General features: G+C 45.3%; 3 long non-coding RNA genes and 1 gene segment (V, D, J or C); 2 read left to right on the top strand and 2 right to left on the bottom strand.

The window, feature by feature from the left end:
• The first annotated feature begins 1,441 nt into the window (after window positions 1-1,441).
• Window positions 1,442-3,250, top strand: LOC144280827 (uncharacterized). Its single transcript, XR_013349236.1, has 3 exons — window positions 1,442-1,523; window positions 1,625-1,785; window positions 2,973-3,250. It is a non-coding gene; the product is annotated as an uncharacterized LOC144280827 (long non-coding RNA).
• Window positions 3,251-3,350: 100 nt separating this feature from the next.
• LOC144280824 (immunoglobulin kappa variable 3-15-like) lies at window positions 3,351-5,003 on the bottom strand. The segment is given in 2 exon segments: window positions 3,351-4,321; window positions 4,881-5,003. Coding segments are annotated over 2 exon segments (429 nt in total).
• A 434-nt stretch (window positions 5,004-5,437) lies between these two features.
• On the bottom strand, window positions 5,438-11,267 carry LOC144280826 (uncharacterized). The gene is made up of 3 exons (XR_013349235.1): window positions 11,204-11,267; window positions 10,724-10,857; window positions 5,438-10,279 (listed from the first exon to the last, which is right to left on the bottom strand). It is a non-coding gene; the product is annotated as an uncharacterized LOC144280826 (long non-coding RNA).
• A 1-nt stretch (window position 11,268) lies between these two features.
• The window catches only part of LOC144280825 (uncharacterized), a 30,464-nt gene continuing 22,828 nt past the window's right edge, over window positions 11,269-18,904 (top strand). For 4 of the 5 annotated variants that reach the window (XR_013349231.1, XR_013349232.1, XR_013349234.1 and 1 more), the window contains exons 1-2: window positions 11,269-11,400; window positions 14,603-14,714. This is a non-coding gene — a long non-coding RNA (uncharacterized LOC144280825). Of the gene's footprint in view, window positions 11,401-14,602; window positions 14,715-17,847; window positions 17,922-18,904 lie in introns of those variants that run through there. The other variant, XR_013349230.1, reaches the window with a different exon arrangement.

Here is an 18,904-nt window from a genome sequence, read left to right on the forward strand (position 1 = left end):
TCATATTAGCTAGATGCATGATGGAATTGGACTTTAATTAGAAATATAAACACAGGTAAACAAGTGTTTTGGATGTTGGAGTACAAAGAAGTGGACCAGATGGCCTATATGTCTGCTTAGCATCACTGCTTTGCCTTTGTACATTCTCATTGGCATCACTTTCCAGAATCCCTTTCCCCTATGACTCTAGATTTTGTTTGGTTAATAGAAGGTTCTTGTGTAAGATCTACAAATTGGAATAGCACAGGAAAAACTTATTCTTCAGTAGTATTGTAGGCCAAAGTATATGTGGGCCACCGATGGGTTTCTTATATTCTTGAAGTTTATCATGGCTTCTGAGATATCTCTGGGGACTCATCTTCTTTGGAGCTGCTACTGAAATAAATTACTTGTAGCAAAAAAAAAATTATTTGTAGCAGATTTTCCATGATTCAGGAATTTTTTGATTTGAGGAACTCTGGAAGTGGCTTCCTTGACCTTTGCTCCTCAAACTCCCCAGTGTTCAGCCCTACAGTACTCTGGACTAAAACCAACTTATTTGGAAATTCTATGGGGGTATCTGTTTTCCTGAGAAAAGCCTAACTCTATCTCTACAGATTTTGTATCTTTGAAATAAGTTCTCTTATTTGAAGTTTTAAGATGCCCATTAACTGCTTCCTTCATCCCATCACTTGCCTCTTGATGATGGCAGGCGTTCAAGACACAGGTTACTTTTTTCCTCATTCTGATCCTGTAGGAAAAAAGGAGTCCTTAACTCCCATGATTATCTGCTATTACTTGGATATCCTTGTGTAAATTTATAATGTATAACATTCCTAACTTTAAAATAGAGTCTGTATGCTTAATAAACATAAAACATGCTTTTGGTTTAATAGAAATTAACTGGCTAAAAAATTCACTTAAAAATTAATTGATGCATCTAAGGTACAATTTCTAATTGCAAACTTAGCAAAATGGTACATGAAATTGGATACATAAATTATAAAATATCACAATTCAACTTGTTCTGAGAGGCTCTAAACATTCAAAATAATGTTATCAAAATAGAGGTACAAAGGAGAAAAAAACAAATAAATAAATAAAATAAATAAGTAAGGAAGATGCCCACCATCTTGTGCAGTAATCACTCTTGAAGGTTGTAGATTATTATTTTATCAAGGAAAGAATGAGTCACTTTACTGTGAGCTCAGCAAACATTTCTGCTCAGCAGCTGTTGAGATACCAAACAGTCCCCTTGCCTAAGAGGAGATAGCTAGAACCACAAGACCTCCTTGGGTGATGAGCTTGAGTGCATTAGATTTGTGTTCACAGATGTAACATTGTGAAAGCAAGTTATAGATTTGAAAAAATTTTCTCCAGTATCACAAAGGCTTTGAATTGCTGTTTACCCACAGAATCTATGAATTTTATAGAACTAGCCTAGGGTTCTAGAACTTTGATCATTCACTTTGTAAATGAAAAACTTAGGAGCCTCTCCTTGTTTTTGTGATTTGTGAACTAAAGTCACTGCCTGGCAGCTGATGGTGAGTTTGCCTCCTGGAGTCATGGACTCAGAGGCTGGGAACTTGGTCAGCATGATGTCTTCTCTGGCCCCAGAGAGTAAACATGATATAATTTTCTCCAGTGTTCTCCAGATTGAAGCCACCATATTACCAGCAGAGTGAATGTGGTTCCTCACACTGCAGTGTGGGTACTGTGCTGTCTGCCATGGCCCCTTAAGAACTCTTCCTCTCAGTGATTTCCCTTCCTGTGGCCACATCCCTTTGCAGCTCCATCTGTCAGGAGGTAAAATCTATATGTTCAGCCCTTGATTCTGGAATAGCCTGTGACTTGTGTTGGTCAATAGAACGTGGCAGACAGGCTATTGTTCTAGCTTCAAGCGTAGGCTCAAGAGATCTTGCATAATTCCTTAGTTTCTTGGCCCCTACAACTTCCCTGTGAACAAGTCCTGACAGGGCTTGCTGGAAGATTAAAGGCCATGCAGAAAAGAGCTCAGCTGCCAAAGAGCTATTTTACAGTAGCCTATGGCCAGCCAACCCTCAACAGTCCATAGAATTATGAGCCAAATAATGACTAAACATTTTCTAAAGCAGATGAAAAAGCTAACCCACAGATCCTAGAAGTTCAACAACCCACAAACAGGATCAACACAAAATAAAGAAAATCACATGTAGGTACATCCTTGTCAAACTGATAAAAACTGGTCATAAGAAGAAAACCTTAAAATAATCCAGTCAGGGAAAAAAAGTATTGGAGAACAAGAAAAAGGACTGCACACTTCTTATCAGAAAAACATATGTAGCTGACCACAGGATAGCATCTTCAAGCATTGAAGGAAAAATATGTTAATTTAGAATTCTATTTCTAGTAAATATATCCTTAAAAAATAAAGGCGAAATAAAGCCATTTAAAGATGAAAAAGAAACAATTTGTCATCATCAGACCTACACAGAAGCACATAGGAAAGTTCTGGCAGAATATAAATTTCACCAGATAGAAACACAAAAAAATTGAAGAGCACCAGAAGTGGTAAATGATAAGTAAATATGAAAGACTTGTCTTCTGATTTACAATTTCCTGAAAGACAATTGACTATTTAAAGCAATATGAATGAGAATATATTGTAAATTTAAAAACATATGTAATAGCAAAATTCATGACAAGAATAGTATAAAGATTGGCACAGGGTAATGACAGTGCATGGCTCTAAGGATTTCCCCGTGTATGCGAAGTAGGAGAATATTAACTTAGAGTAGACTGGGACAGCTGTCCCTGCAAATGGTAACCCATGGAACAAGCCTTCTTGACCTGAGCACTGTTAACATTGTAGAACTGAAAATTCTTTGTTGTGGAGACCTGTCCTTTGCAACCAATGGCATGAGAGGAGATGCGGGATTGGGAGAAGTATTCATGATTGCTGGTGGATGATGATAATGAAAGTTGCATTATTATTAATTTATAAATTTCTACAGTCAGTTCAGCCCTTTAGAGCCTGCACTTGGGGGTGCCACCCCTCCCCTTGTTGCAACTGAGACCTGAGGCTCCCAGCCCACAACCAGCACCAGCTGGTGGACATGGGGTGAGACCAGCTTAAGCCTTTCAGTCCAGCTGACCTCGCTGACTACAGCTGCATGAGTGAGCCCTGGCAAACCAGAAGAGAAACTACCCAGCCAACCCACAGAATCATAAGAAATAATGAATTGTTGTTCTTTTAAGCCTTTAAGTTTTGGGGTGCTCTGTCATGATGTAATAGATCATAGAAATCAATAAATTATTTTCTTTAAAATATTTTATTTATTTATTTATTTATTTATTTATTTATTTATTTATTTATTTATGAGAGAGATAGAGCACAAACAGGGAGTAGGGGAAGGGGCAGAAGGAGAGGGAGAAGTAGACTCCCCGCTAAGCAGGAAGGTCAACATAGGGCTCGATCTCAAGACCCTGGGATCATGACCCCAGCCGAAGGCAGATGCTAAACCTACTGAGCCCCCAGGTGCCCCAAGAATACCAATAAATTAATCCATCTAAAGCTTCTGTCCAGATTACCACTTGACTCTATCCACCTCCACATTTTCCTGTATGTAGATCTGTGGTTTCCTTTTTTTTTTTTTTTAAGATTTCATTTATTTATTGATACGAGGCACAGAGAGAGAGAGAGAGAGAGAGAGAGAGAGAGAGGCAGAGACACAGGCAGAGGGAGAAGCAGGTTCCTTGTGGGCAGCCTGATGCGGATTTGATCCCAGGACCCCGGGATCACCACCCGAGCCAAAGGCCGACACTCAACCACTGAGCCACCAGGTGCCCCTGTAAAACTGGTTTAAATGTGAGACAATAACTCTCCAAACCGCCCTTGCTTCACAAGGTCAGAAGACACAGACTCTGAAAGCATAAAGTCTAAATAAACACTAGGTATATCACTACCCTCATGCTGCAGCCTCCTACAGGAAGCAGATGTCTTTGTTCAACAACTGGCACCCACAGCCCAGACAGGATATTTTTGTCTGGGGACCTGTCACTGAGGGAGGCCAGCTGAAGTGCTGCTGGCAGTAATATACCCCCATGTCTTCAGCCTCCACTCCATGGATGGTAAGGGAGAAATCAGAGCCAGAGCCGCTTCCCTGGAACCGGGACGGGGTTCCAGCAGCCCGGGCATAAGCCCCAAAGATGAGCAGCCTGGGAGCCTCACCAGGCTTCTGCTGGTACCAGGCCATGGAGGTGCCTATGTCCATTCTGCTTTGACAGGTGATGGAGATGAAGCTGTCCGGAGATACCGCCAGGGTCTCTGGGAACTGGGTCAGGATGTGCCGCCCTCCACAGCCTGCAAGGACACCCCATCCGAGCAACGAAGTGTATTACTTCTGTCAAAGGCATCGAGGAAACATCGTTCCTCAGAAGAACCGTGCCATGCTTAAACATGACAGAGACTATAAATCAAGTGTCCCCGGGCCTTCCCACCTTTGCATGTGTCCAAGAATTCACACAGCTTTCAAGTCAATCCTAAGCTTGTCCTTAGGCTCAGGGCAAGCTATGAAAGGTGACCCCACAGGGCACAGCTCCACCTCGAGGGGCATATGGACGTGACTCTCCCTTATAGCCTGAACGGGTCCCAGATGAGCCTCCAAAGGCAGAGTGGACACGGGGTGGGAGCATGGACAGAGCACTTCATGGTCCTCAGGAGGCCAAGGACAGTTTCCATGCTGCTTGTGCCTCTGCCTCATTGTCAGCCTTGGCCTCCGTGCCTGGATTTCCTACTAAGAGTTAAGTCAAAACAACACTACATAACCCACTATAATTGCCCAAACCCCTTTTTCAGCACATGGTCTCTGTGTCAAAGGCTAAAGGTCCAGCATACAATCGGCAGTGGGAAACATGCTTACCCTGAAAGCCTATCGCCAGGAGACACAGGAGCTGGGCTTGGAAGCTCATCTTGGAGTGTCCCCTGAATCTGCTGCTTCTGGACCAAAGGGCAAGAGGGATGGGCTGGGCAGGTGGATAGTGGTCAGGGCTGCTCTGGAACAGGGGCCCATGCCCCAGGGTTAAATAAGCCACAGGTCTCCATGGAGTTGATTTGCATGTCTGAGAACCCAACAGAGCTCTTCTCTCCTGCCTCTCAGGACTGGCAGGCTCACTCTGCCTGCAGATGGAGGAGGTAGTGGAGGCAACGGAGGTGCCTGTGGACTAAGCAGGACCAGGGACGTCCTCTGAAGAAGAAGGGATAGAGGTCACCCCAGGGACAGCCAGATGCCTGCCGAAAAGTGATCACTCAAGGATCTATTGCTATAGAGATGGGGTCTTGTTCTGCTTTCTGCTCTAACTAGATGTCAAGTTAACCATTGATTGAAGCCCAGACCAGGAAGATAAGACAAAATAATCAAGTCAAACTACTTCCTCACAGAGAATATATTTCTGAATATACTCAACAAAGAATGGTAATTGAAATTAAAGTTAAGTTGGGGTTGAAGAAAATAGTTAATAGGAGAAGCCAGATGCCCACAGAGAGAATTTGGGTACATATTGCTGACCCAACAACGAGGCACGGTGTCTAGCCCATGTCTCAGGAGAAGGGATGGTATCTCCTGATCCTGAGACCACAGCAGTAGCCTTTGCCTTCTCTCCTATGTGTTGTGAACTGGAGCAGCCCCAGAGTCTCAGGTTGGATCTTCCGGACTCTTCTGCAGCCTTCCAAGGCAAGGTTGTAACTCCAGGGTCCTGCGGATAGGACCCAGAGAGGACAATGGGAATGAAGTTTTGGAGAACCTCCTATTATTGAGAAGATCTTTTCAGTGTCCTTCTAGCTGCCTCCATGGAGCGTGCTTGTACGGTTCAACCTGGTCCCCTTCTTTTTGTCTATCTGGTTGTCTATTTGTCATCAGCCTCCCTAAGGCAGCTACAGGTCAACAGAACACAGGGAAATGAGTTAGTAGGCAAGTCCCCAGGGGCAGCATACAAACCTGTGTTCACCTTGACTGTTTTGCTTCTAGAACCTACCAATGTTCAGAGAAACTAAGTTTTGGGAAAACAAGAGAGCTGAATAATCCCACTACTAGCATTTGAAATCCCCCAGGAATTTAAGGAGGCATTTAGGAATAGGTTATTTTCTCCTCACTGGAAGTAAAGATTTTTATTGGCTCTACAAAAGAATCTCTCATGACCAAAGAGGAATCTACATGTTAAGGAGGGTTGAAATGCAAACAAGGAGGCTTATGTGGTTGGAAATGAAGGTGAGGTTATGTGTAGTCACTAGATGCGCCCTTCCCCACCTCCCGCCGCTTGCTAGATGGCAGCTCTACACAGAGCTCTGAGGTGCCAGAGCCTCAGAATGGCAAGTGATAGCATTAAGCTTCAGACAGAGAGAATATGGCTTCCTCTACTGTGGACCTGCTAGTAGGCAGCAAGAGACCAGTCCAGAGCCAGTGCTGCTGATCTGGGCTGGTGAGACAAGGATGTAGGCATTTTGCTGTGTGTGATAGAACCAAGCTCACTGATCTAAGAGCACTGGCCCCTTAAGCAAGTGGGATAGCCTCTGAGGGAAATAGGAGTGGAGAGTGAAGGCTGGATTTGCACAAAGTGTCTCTGGCCTGGTGAAAACTCTTCAATAATCATCCTCTTTGAGGTGCCTGGGTGGCTCAGTCAGTTAGGCATCTGACTGTTGATCTCAGCTCTCAGGTCTGGATCTCAGGGTCATGAGGTCAAACCCCTTGTTGGGCTCCAAGTTTGGCATGGAGCCTACTTAAGATACGATGAGATGAGATAAGATCATCCTCTTCTTCATGGAAAATGCCCTGCCCACTGGAAGCAGATTCTCAGCCATCTAAATTTAGAAACTCCTCACCATCCAAAGCAGAGTGAGCCTTTCCCCCATAGATAGGCAAAGTCTAAAAAAATTAGGCATACAGAAAGGAGCTCAGCCTGACCTTTGGAGAACACCACAGTTCTTGGGTGAGCAGGGCAGGCCCTCCCTTAATCTCGGCCCTGGGGAGAGGGGAAGAAGCGTTCCTTTATACCCTAGGGAATGAAGAAGGAACATCAGCAGTGAGCACTGCCTCACCCTCTGCCTAGAGAAGATAATACTCTCCCCGACCTTGTCTGCCTGAAAATTCTTTTTCCTCTTCGAAATCTCTCCTCTCCATGTTGCTTTCCTGACTCTCCATCCAGTGGCCCTTTTTCTTCCACGTCTTCATTTTATCTTTGCTGTAACCGCAGCACACCTCAGTTAAGCTGTATATGTATGTATTCATGAATATGTAATTATTTATGTATGTAGGGGTCCATCTTCCCTATGAGACAATGACTTCCTTGCAGGTAGGAACTAAAGATTTCAATATTTGTATCTCTAGGGCCAAAGGCCAATAGCCCTGTCCTGTGTAAGGAAGTTCTCGCCAGCAGGGACAGCCCAGAAGCTCCTATCTTTTTCCAATGCCTCTCTTCCCCAGTAATGGAGCAGGAGTGAGGGTGAAGGAGATACTCAGGTATAAGGTGTTCTTCCGATCCCCAGGACCTTACCCACAGGCTAATTCTCATGGCAATGTGGTCCCAGGATGTCAGCTGACTTAGAGATGACGTCTTATCAGGAGCCCTGGGGTTTTGGCTGGGCACTTGAGAGGTTGGGTCACAAACAGCCTCCCTGGGCCACGGCTGGCCTGATTCATTACTGTAATATGATAGCAAGACATTTCCCTGAATCCCTGCAGCCCATCCTGGAGGGAAGAGATATACAAATTTGGTGGGAAGGTGGATCATCCTTACTAATAGCCTTCAGCAGAAGCAGATTCTCAGCCAAGTGAGTCAAGAACTGATTTTTGTGTCACAAATTGGAGAAACAGTAGGATGTTATAGTTTTAATTGAGGGATTTCTCCCATCTCCTAAGCCATGTCCAGAAAAATGATTCTTACCCTAAACTTTGTAAAACATTTCAAAATGTCTCATGAGCTTAAGAAAAATATAACCAAATTTTAGTTATTTCCATACTTTGGGCAATTTAGGTCACTCAGCCAATGCCAAGTACACTGTCCCCAGTAAGTAAAAAGAATTAAAAAGGGAGACAAAAGAGGATCATATTTGAGACAGTGACCACAAATTACCCTCCATGAGAACTGAGGACCACAGCCCCGACACACAATCAGAGATCCAAAGGATAATAGCCCACGGCTGTCTCTGTAGAGACAGCTTCTCCCAAGATGGTTAAGGGCTATCTCTGGAGAAGTCTTTTTTGTGCAAGATAATGGATGACACAGCAGGTCATTTAAAATATCCTGAGAAAGGCCTTCCTTTGTGTGCCTCTCTGAGCCTAGGCAAAGCTGGTGTTGGATACACTTAGAGAAATGCCTTGTGAACCTAAGAGAGAGACAGAAAGAGAAAGAGAGTAGTGTGTGTTCACAGAGAATTGGTATTGCAATAGTAGAGCAAGCTGAGTCCATGGCCCCCAAAGGTATCAGATCCTACCTAATCCTGTAATCTAAAATACTACTTGATATGAAAAAGTATCCTTGTGATTAAATTAAGGATCTTGAGATGAGGAGATTATCCTGAATTAACCTAAGTGCAATCACAAGTGTCCTTGTAAGAGAGAGGCAGAGGGAGTTTAACACAGCAGAGGAGAAGGCCAAGCGAAGATGGAGGTGGGAATTGGAGTACCAGCAACCACAAGAACCTGTAAGAGGTGATGTATGGATTCTGTCCTACAGCCTCTGATTTCAGCATGACCCTGATCTTGGCCCAGACTTCTGGGCTGTGAAAGAATATATTCCTGTTATTTTAAGCCACCACATTTAGATAACTTGTTACAGGAGCCATAAGAAACAAACACAAATGGGGCTCAAAGAAGCTCCATACTAAAGGCACTATTGTTTGTAATCTCCTTGGCTAACTTTCTAATGCTGTACCTAAATGGATTGGGGAACATTTTCATGGTGGACAGCGATGTTAGCAAGATGGTGGACTAAGAGGCTCCACCCTTTGTCCTCCTACATAAACAATGATTTAATGGTACTAATGTATAAAAATAGCTCCAAGAGAGTCCCACACTGCAATTAAGAAACTGCAGTAACCTAGTAGAGCACAATACCGAGGATGGCTGCATAGAAAGTGTGGGAAGCATTGACCTATGTCATCCCATCCCCCAGACCACCACAGCTTAGCACCAAGAGGAATCCCTCTGAGCACAAATAAATAAAATCTTTAAAAAATAATAGTAGAGACTTCAACATCCCACTTTCAATAGTAGATATAAACATCCATATAGAAAGTCAATAAACAGTTGACTTGAAAACACTATAGATGGGCGGCCCGGGTGGCTCAGCGGTTTAGCGCCGCCTTCAGCCCAGGGCGTGATCCTGGAGACCCAGGATCGAGTCCCATGTCGGGCTTCCTGCATGGAGCCTGCTTCTCCCTCTGTGTGTGTCGCTCATGAATGAATGAATAAAATCTTATTAAAAAAAAAACACTATAGATGAAATGGACCTAACAGACTTCTACAGAACTTTCCCTGAGATGCTCAGGAGTCCCATGCAGACTGCATATTACAGAGGTGCAGGAGATGCTGGCAGGGAAGCAGAGGAATGAAACAGGGAGAAGAAGATGGATAGAGAACCATCCATCAGCAGGGCAGTGTTGAGTGAGGTTGCCGGATCTAAACTCCACATGGAAACAAGAGAAAGTATCTCTGGATGATTCCAGCTGAAAGGTGGGGGAGCTGGGGTATTTTATCCACCTCTTCTTGTCAGTCATAATTGAGGACTGTTCTAGAGGGTCCTTATTCCAGGCCATTGGTGGGCCATGAATGCTGGCAGAGCTGCCTTCTCCAGCTGCAGAGAATGCAGAGAGGCACAGACAGGGGCTCTGGAAGTCCGCAGAGGTGCACTGAAATGGAAGGCTGACAGTATCCATTGAAGAAAAAAATTGTCTTTTCAGTCAGGAGCTCCACATGTCCCGCCTCTCTCTCTGGAACATGATGCTGGCTGCCTGGTGGCAAGCAGCTTCCCTAGACATCCAGAAGGCAGTAGGAGGTCAGTGCATAGGCTGCACACCCTGGTTTGGTGCTGATACTGAAGGTTTAGTCAGTTCCACTCAGTTCCACTTCTGCTTTGCACCAGGCTGGGATGGTTGGGGCCAATGTAGGGATGTGAAATACAGGGGTTCAAGTCTTTGTCCAAGTTTTATCCAGATCTGAGATATTTCTCTATGCACATTGGCATTGACTTGACAGGAAATGGAGACTCTTTTCTGGAGAAATAGATGGGGAGACTGGCTTCTGGGTCAGGATGATGTTCTCACTCACTGTTCAAGAGTAAAAGAGAAAAGTGGCACTTAACGGTGCACAAAGGGGGTCCTGAACAACGTAGCATCCACCCTCCCTTAGGAGAGAGGATTTGCCTTCCCTCTGACCTGCCCTCCAGAAAGCCAGGCTCCAGAGTAGCTGCACCTAAGTCCCCAGAAGCATGCTGGCAGGGAATGTTCAGAGCCCAGGGAATGGGTGAGGCTTCAGCTTTTATAGAGACTGGGGGGTATGATGGAGATGAGATAGGGGAGGGGAGCATGCAAAAAAAAGAAAAAAAGGCCACAGGGAAATAATTTGGGTAGTCCTATGAAGCTGTAGGTTTTCCGACTAGAGATGGGGGCAGAAATCCTTGTTAAGAAATATTAATCCTTCTTAAGAAATCAGAACTATTAAGAAAGCAACTTTTCTATCCCTTGACAATGAGCAAAAGAAAAAGATCCTGCCTTGAGTCAAAGCAAGAAGCAGCTCTCCATGATACGTTTCTCACTGGCCTGACTTGACTCACTCCAGATGCTGGACTTCTACAGCAGCAGAGGTGAACATCTGTCAGTAAGTGGCGGGCCGTCAAATTTATAGGCTGTCGGTACAATTAAGAGAAACTTCTTTCATACTTTCAGTGCCATCTCCCTTCTGAATGGGGACCGTGGTGTCTCACCTGAAGCTCCCTCCCACAGATCCCAGGATGAAGCCTGCTTCTTCCACTGGGGTCCATCTCCCCTTCACTGAGGGACCTGACAGCCCTTGCTTTTGGGGGCCTCATTGAGGCATCACTGAAGTGGGTCCCCACTTGCATGACAGGCAAGGGAGGCCCTGATGAAAGAGAGCGTCCTGATGAGAACCCAACTCAGGTGCCTTGGCTCTTTGATAAGAGGTTCCCAGTCTCTGGCTCCCAAGGCCATGACCCTCAGTCTGAGGGTTCTTACTTTTCAAGTGCACAGCCTCTCAAGACTCCCTCTGGCCCCCTCCTTGCTGAGGATTCCGAACCACTGTCCTGCTTCACAATGCAGGAATCCAGCACTAACCACCTGGGAAGGATTTCTTTGTAAATCTTCAAAATGCCACCTCTGTTGGGAAGCCAGCTGGATGAGTCTGCACCTCCCCTCCAGAAATACCTGACAAGGTAGAAAACCCACAAACACACACTGGGGTTGAGGAGACCTATGGGATCCACATTCTCTATGTGGTATCTGACTTTTCTTGGCCACAATTCTATTTTAAGGACCCTCTGGTGAATGAAATACAGGACATGAGGCTACTTTGGTGTTTAGGATATGAAAAGAGAAGCGTACACAGGAAGAGAGTAGAGTCCATGAACTCAGTTCTGTCTGGGTTTCTCTAGCTATGAGCACAGCATGCCTAACATGCCAGGGAAGGCATCACTATGTATGGCTTCCTGTCTTCATGCCTCTGATTCCCTCAAACACACCCGTAAAAGTATGATGTCTGCCCCCAACTGAACGGCAGGTTGAAGGCCTCGACAGACCCTTCTCCTTACCTATCTTTTCTGTATAAGAATAATTTTAAAAGCAAATGAAAGAAGCTTTAGCAGTAAGTCAAGCAATAACAAGTCTGAAGTTTGGAGTTATTAGAATTAATGTGCTAAACCAAGCCAAGAGCCCAGTAACCAGAGTGACAGTGGAGTAACCAGAACCTTGGAGCTGGGCCTGGCATTTGTGGGGCCCTCTGATCTCAGAGCTACTCTCCCTGGTCATCAGTGGCTCTGACCCCCCCTGGGCCCCGAAGAGCGAGGTCAGCAAATGTCCCTATCCTGGAGTCTTTAGTCAGCCAGATGCTGTTCTGGTTAGAAAAAATGGAATATATGTTAAATAAACAAACAATTGTATCATTTACATGTTATATGCAAATACTATTTATTAAATAAAATTTATTAAATCAAATATTTTATATAAATCATATTTATATGTAATATTTATCCATAATATAAATAAAAACAATATGTATGTTTATATACAGATATGACTTTAATTGGTATAATGTATGATTTTATTTTTTTTAAGATTTTATTTATTCATGAGAGACACACAGAGAGAGGCAGAGACATAGGCAGAGGGAGAAGCAGGCTCCCTGCAGAGAGCCCGATGTGGGACTTGATCCTGGGACCCTGGGATAACGACCTGAGTTGAAGGCAGATGCCCAACCCCTGAGCCACCCAGGCACCCCTAATGTATGATTTTAAACTTAGATATAAGCATGAATATTTAAAACCAGCCATGAGTTCTCAGTCCTTTGGCCCCTTCCTCACTACAGAGCAGAGAACGCTGTGAAGCCCAGAACTTCACCTTCATGACCTGCTGGGCTCAGCAGGGACCTGCCATTGCAGAGGACTCTGAGTGACCTGAGGAGGGTTTGAGGACCCCATGAATCAGCCGGTGCTGGAAGAGACATGCAGTGGGTCTGGGCCTTGAGAAGAGACATTTCCCCTCCAGAGTCCAGTTGGTGGCAGCGGCACCCCCTGTGGCTCCTGTCAGTAGGAGCAGCACTGGTGACCTCCGGGGAGTGTGTGCTTGCAGACAAAACTACTCCATGGCCTGGTCACAGCAGGATGTTATCCACCTGCCCAACTCTCACTGCCACTCATGGCCACTGGGACTCGGTTCTCAGTGGGAGGGTCTGTCCCTGTGAACAAGCTTCTGAGTATTTATAGTTTAAGCTCTGGTTTCCAAGAACCACCACTTACCAACAGTGACCCTTCCAAATGGTTCAAAAGTGGAGTCAGAACCAGAGGTTCACAGGGGCCAGGATGTGGGAGAGGACGAGGCCTGCCCTCTGAAAGTGCAGATGGCCAGTACAAGAAGGAAGGGCCATTTGGCATCAGAGAGTTCAGAACAGGAGCTGCACAAACACGCTGCAGGCTTCCAGAGCAGGGTGGCAGCTGGGTGAGGTTTGTGGCCCAAGAATTGACAGGAGGAGGGGGCCTGTGCTTTTAAAAGTATCTTGGTCATGGATGGTGAAGGTGACATCTGTCTGATTTCCAGCTACAAAGATGTTAATACTCTGGCTGCCCCTGTAGGGGATGGTGACCCTCTCTTCTGCGACATAGTTAGGGAGGCTGGAGATATTGAGCACACATGTCCCCACTGGCACCTAAGTGGGAAAGCCAACATGGTCATCCCCAAGCATCAATAGCAAGCAGGTAGCTCATGCAGTTTGCTCTATTTCTGATCAGAAAACAAAACAAGCTAACAGCTTCATCCTCACGGAAATGTCTGAGTTCAAGGCAAATGACTGAGAATGAAGCATGAGCCCTCCTTCCTCACCAGATTCAGAATAGCAGGAGGAAAAGGAGCAGAGCTCCCCAAGTCCTCGAAGCACCTCACCTCCAGCTGCCTCTCCGGCCCAGATAGGGTAGGGATGGGATATGAATCAGCTCCAGCTGCTATACCAAAATCCTAGAGCTGGGTGGCTTATACAACAGAAATTTATTTCCTCTCAGCTCAAGAGGCTGGAAAAGTTGGAGATCAAGGTCTGGTAAAATTTACTTTCTGGTGAGAGCACTCTTCCTGGTTAGCAAAAGGGCACCTTTTCAACATGTCCTCACATGGCCTATCCTTGGTGCTTGCATCCAGGAAGAAAGTGAGCTCCACAGTGTCCCTTCTTATAAGGACACTAATCTGATGGGCACAGGGACCCACCCTATGACTTCATTTAACCTTAATTATAGGCCCTATTTCCAAACACAGTTGCATTGCGAGTTAGGCCTTCAACATACAAATTTGAGGAGGACACAATTCAGTCCCCAGCAGATGGGCAGGACCAGGTTTCCAGTCACACAGCAGAACAAGTCAGCACACAGGTGGCTCCTTCCAGGTGTTCCCTGTCATACCCAGAGAATTTGTTCAAGCCTTAGGTGCTTCCCTGTTGAAAGTGGGCCACTGTCACTCAGTTACTGTCCCAGTATTTTTAAGATCTGGGCACTCTTTTTATGGGGTTAGTTTGCCATCTAATGGCGATTTTGTGAGACTACAACCTAGAGTTCAGAGGTTGAGCTCCAGCCAATCTTGACTGTGAGACTTGTCACTCACATCCATGAAGCTAGCCCAGCCTCAGTAGGGAGCACAAAATGATTCCAGTCACCCAGGTGAAAACATAAGACTAACAGGTAACCAGAATAGAGAGAAGATATTGGTCATAGGAGAGTTATATGTGATCCATACAAGATGCCAAAGATGTGGTTTTGGAAAGGACAGGTGGGCCAGGAGAGAACCTGCAGGCATAATGGTGGTGGTGGTGGGGGGGGGGGTGTTGTACACAGAGGGCTCCTGTTCCAGATCTGTCACCCTAGCTTCTCTCTTCCCAACCAGATATGCTGCCAGAGAGGCTCTGAGATCCACAAGAAGTGCATCAGCCAGGAAGCATCTGGATCAAAAGCTGGTGAGGTTTGTGCTCCAGCTGTAACACCACAAGTGACCACGGGTAAACTTTTAGACCATTACTGACCAATAGCATCTTCTGTGATACTGAAACTGTGTGTATTTATGCTGTTCAATGGGGTAGACACTGGCCACATGTGGCTGTTGAGTACTTGAAATGTATCTAGTACAAGTAAGTGAGCTTTAATTTTAATTAATTCTAATTTAAGTTTGTATAGCTGGGTTTAGCTAATATTTGCCATGTGACAGTATAGTTTTTGACAGTAATAACCAGCACGATCACCAGGACAACCAGCTGATCATCACTGAGCACAGAGCCTGCCCCACAGCCACTGCACCAAGCTAGGAGTTGGAGTGTGGTTGTGTTCAAAGTGGATGAAACACATGGTGGATCTTTGGAAGATTCCCTGGTTTCTGCTGCTTCCTGGCAGACGATGGAAACTTTCTCTCCTGGAGACACGAAGAGGAAAGTTGTCCCCAGTCTCACCTCTAGAATAGGAGATGGAGACAAAACACAAATGTGTCCCATATTGACAATGTCTCACCTACGGTCTTCCCAGTGAAATCATGCTGGTGATCAAAAGGGGCTGGAAGGGCCTCACTCACTGAGCAGCGATCTCAATCCCAGTCCCATAGAACATGTGCACCCTTCACCATGGACTGTTTCCCTCACCCTGTTCTCTTTCTTGCTTTGAGCCAGAACACATGACCCAGAGGGCTAGAGCCCTGTGTCTATGGCCTGGGCTGCTCCTCCCTGACATGGATCCTGCCCAGAGCCTGTAACAATCCACTGATAAGGGCTTGAGTGGTAGCGGCAGCACTTTGGGGAACGTGCAAAGCAATGACGGATGTGGATCTGGGCTTCCAGCTTCTGAACAGAGGGCACAGCCTGTCTCATGGGTGTGATCCAGGCCAAGGGGCTTGATGAAAAATGTAATGAAGTTTACCTTTCCAGTGAAAAAACCCTCAGAAGTCTCCCCATTCTTACAGGACTGGTTTGGTTTGCATTAGAGGGGAAGAAAAAAATTTTTTTAAATAAACACGTAGTGGTTTGTTGGGAATCTCCTGAGAAGATAATGATTTTAAACACTATCACCCCCCTCTGATAGATTCATGATGCTGAGTGGACAGAGAAGAAGGAAAAGTTATTGTTGATCATCAGATACTATTCTTGTGTTTCTTAGGGACTGAGAGATAGGACTTATGAAAGAAAGTTATCAAAATTTTCCCTCTTTCCTGTGACCTCCTTCTTGCTTCCAATTCCCAAATATGTGTTTAAACTTCACATCCTATTCAAATAGTTTTGAATACAAAAGCTCATTGACCCCTGTCAAGAAAAATATGTTCAAAATAAAACTGGTAGCTTGGACCCAAAAACCTCCTGTGCCTCCCCAGTCCAGGTAACAGGGCCAAATAAGCTTCCTAAACTCTGCAGACTGCAAGTCCTGGAATGAGGCAGTTTCTCTCTCTCTCTGATACAGCTTCCAGAGATTTCCATGGCAGTCATGGAGATGCATTTTGTGAGTCTTCCTATAAGAAAGAACTGTTCAGCTATGAGGTGTACAGTAGGCTGACAGCCTCCAGCCTCCCTCACGACCTGCCATAGCATTGGAGTCAAACCCACATTCTTTCCAGACAGCTCCCAACCATTGACTGAGCGTGGCAGAGGGGCTAAGGTCTGGCCAATTCTGCCCAGTGGTGGTGAGGGGGCCCTTCCCCTGTGCTGGGGGCTTTCCCATTGGGTTGAGTGAGACTGTCGGGGTTCTCCCTATCCAGCTCTGCGTCTTCCTCCTTAGAATGTATGACCTTCTAATGAACTTCCTAGCCCTCTCACCTCCATCTCACCACCTTCTTCCTGGAGAATCCAAATGGATGGATATAGTTGATAGAAGGGAGGATCTGAGAAAGCAGGTAGTAAAGATAGGGCTTGAGGACAGGGTCACTTAGTACCCAGAAGGTAATCAGGATCCCCATCCGTAGCTGTGGAGGCTCAATTGCCAAAAGAAGGTGAAGGAAATATGCCAATTGGTGGAGATGCTGGTGGCTGCAATGATTCAGGGATCCGGGAAGGAAGGATAGGGCATTCGAGGCAGTAATGCCAGCAGCTGGCTGTCAGGTTGCATTGGTCCTAATGGGCCCTGAGGATAGTTAAACAGTTGAAAAGCAAGTGTGAAGGCCAGAGGCCATCCTTAGCAGTTTAGAAAAAGCCTTCTTTTTCTGCTTGTGGAAAGCAGAAAAAAGCCAAAAACCAAACTCAGAACTTAAAAGCCTGAAAAAAATTGAATGCTCAGCTGAGACTAGGTTGTCAAGCCACAGTCAGATCCTGGTTGGGAAAACCTGGGACCCTGCACATGAATGAGGAAAAGTGGTAGAGGGTGCATGATATTTTACTCTCAAAACTAATAAAATACTGTATGTCAATTACACCTCAATTTTAAAAAATGAGAAAGTGGTCTACTTACTCACTATTCCTGGGAAACACTCCATGCTTTTTCAGTTTCCACTTGTTTGCTCACATGACTTCTCATCTGGCACTGGGTTCTGAGAACAGAAAAGTTACCCCAGACAGTCCATGCCAGGAGGCCAAGTCCACACCATCAACTGGTAATGGATTGAGAGCCCAGATATGTGCTGTCCTTGGACTGAATTCTCTGCAGGTCAAACAGTCTTAGTTTTCTATTGCCTCCTCCTTGGGGCGCCTGAGTGGCTCAGTCTGTTAAGTGTCCAACTCTTGGTTTTGGCTCAGGTCATGATCTCATGAATCGTGAAATCGAAACCTGAGTTGGGCTCTATGCTCAGTGGGGGGTCTGTTTGAAGATTCTCTCCCTCTGACCGTCCTCCTGCTCATAGGCTCTCTCTCTTATACATAAACAAATCTTTAAATATATATATAATTTATATTATAATATATATATATACTGTCTGCTCTAACATTTTCTATTATAGTATTAAAAACCTTCATATCAGCATGTTACTTTTTAAAAATTATTTGAAAAATGGCACTTTTAGAAAATATAGATGGAAAGTTAGTGTATCCCTTGTTATCACAACTGTCTCCTGGCTGTGCATCTGTCTGAAATTCCAATTGTTTATATTTTCCTTTAAATTCTACAAATTTTTTAATAATACCCTAAAAATTTTCTAAGACCCAGCTTTACTGCTTCATCCTTCCTTAGGTCTTCTTTGATTCCTCTGGCCAATATCCTCCCAGAACTCTCAAGGAACCTGTGGCTCTACTCTTCCCTTTGAGGAACATTTGCATAGTCGTTGTTGGTGTACATGTTTTACATTCTCTTCAGCACTGGAAACTGCCAGAAAGTAAGGATCATAGATCCTTACTGTCCCGGCCATGCACAAGACAGTAGACTTTAGGTGTTTCCTTTTTCTCATATTTAATCAAAGAAGAAAATGTCTATTCTTAGGGAATGAATCACTATTCACGGAAGGACCAATAAATAAAGGGTCAGTGAACCAGTCGCTTGTGTTTTTAAAGTCTGAGGCAATAAACTTTGTGTGGAAGGGTCAGGGGAATTAAAGGCCAGATGGATGAGCACCCCTTGTAGACTAAGGAGCCTTAGTCTACAAGGAGCAACCCCTTGTAGACTTGGGGGTGGTTTGGAAAACTTCAAGGTTGTGGTTGGGAGTGGCTGATGTGAGGAGAATAGGAACAAGGACAATGCCTCGGGGTTCCCAGATGGTTAGAATCAGGGGACAGTTTTGGAACAGCATTTGGGCAGATGGGAAGCAGTGTGGGGGAACGTCTGGGAGGATGTACTGTGTGTGAGGAGCTGAGGATGAGGACTCAGGAACCCATAGAGGAGCACAGATGGAAAACGCCCCTTGAGAACCCCGTCAGCACTGCCCCACCCTCCTTCAGAGACATCCCCCCCACCCCACCCCAGCCAGTACTGGGACTTAGCTCTGGAGCCGGCAGACAGGAGAGATAGTGATCTGCAGCACCCTCTGTGGCTGAGGAGAGGATAGTGGCGATGTTGGTGGTCCTCCCCACCCCCACCCCCCCACCCCACCAGGCACTGGTCTCACTTGCTCTTCTGGAGTCTGACTTGGGACCTTGTATGACCCATACGACTGGAGTTCTAGACCCTCTGACAGCTTGACTCCTCAGGCGGTGTAATTCCATTTGCATGGTAGTTCCTAGCAATTACAGTTACGTGAACAGATATATAACATTAGAGAAAAATATGATTCTTCCAGGACGATAATTTCCTTTTT

The sequence above is a fragment of the Canis aureus genome, chromosome 12 (genome assembly GCF_053574225.1).
Source record: "Canis aureus isolate CA01 chromosome 12, VMU_Caureus_v.1.0, whole genome shotgun sequence".
NCBI classification, from domain to species: Eukaryota; Metazoa; Chordata; class Mammalia; order Carnivora; family Canidae; genus Canis; species Canis aureus.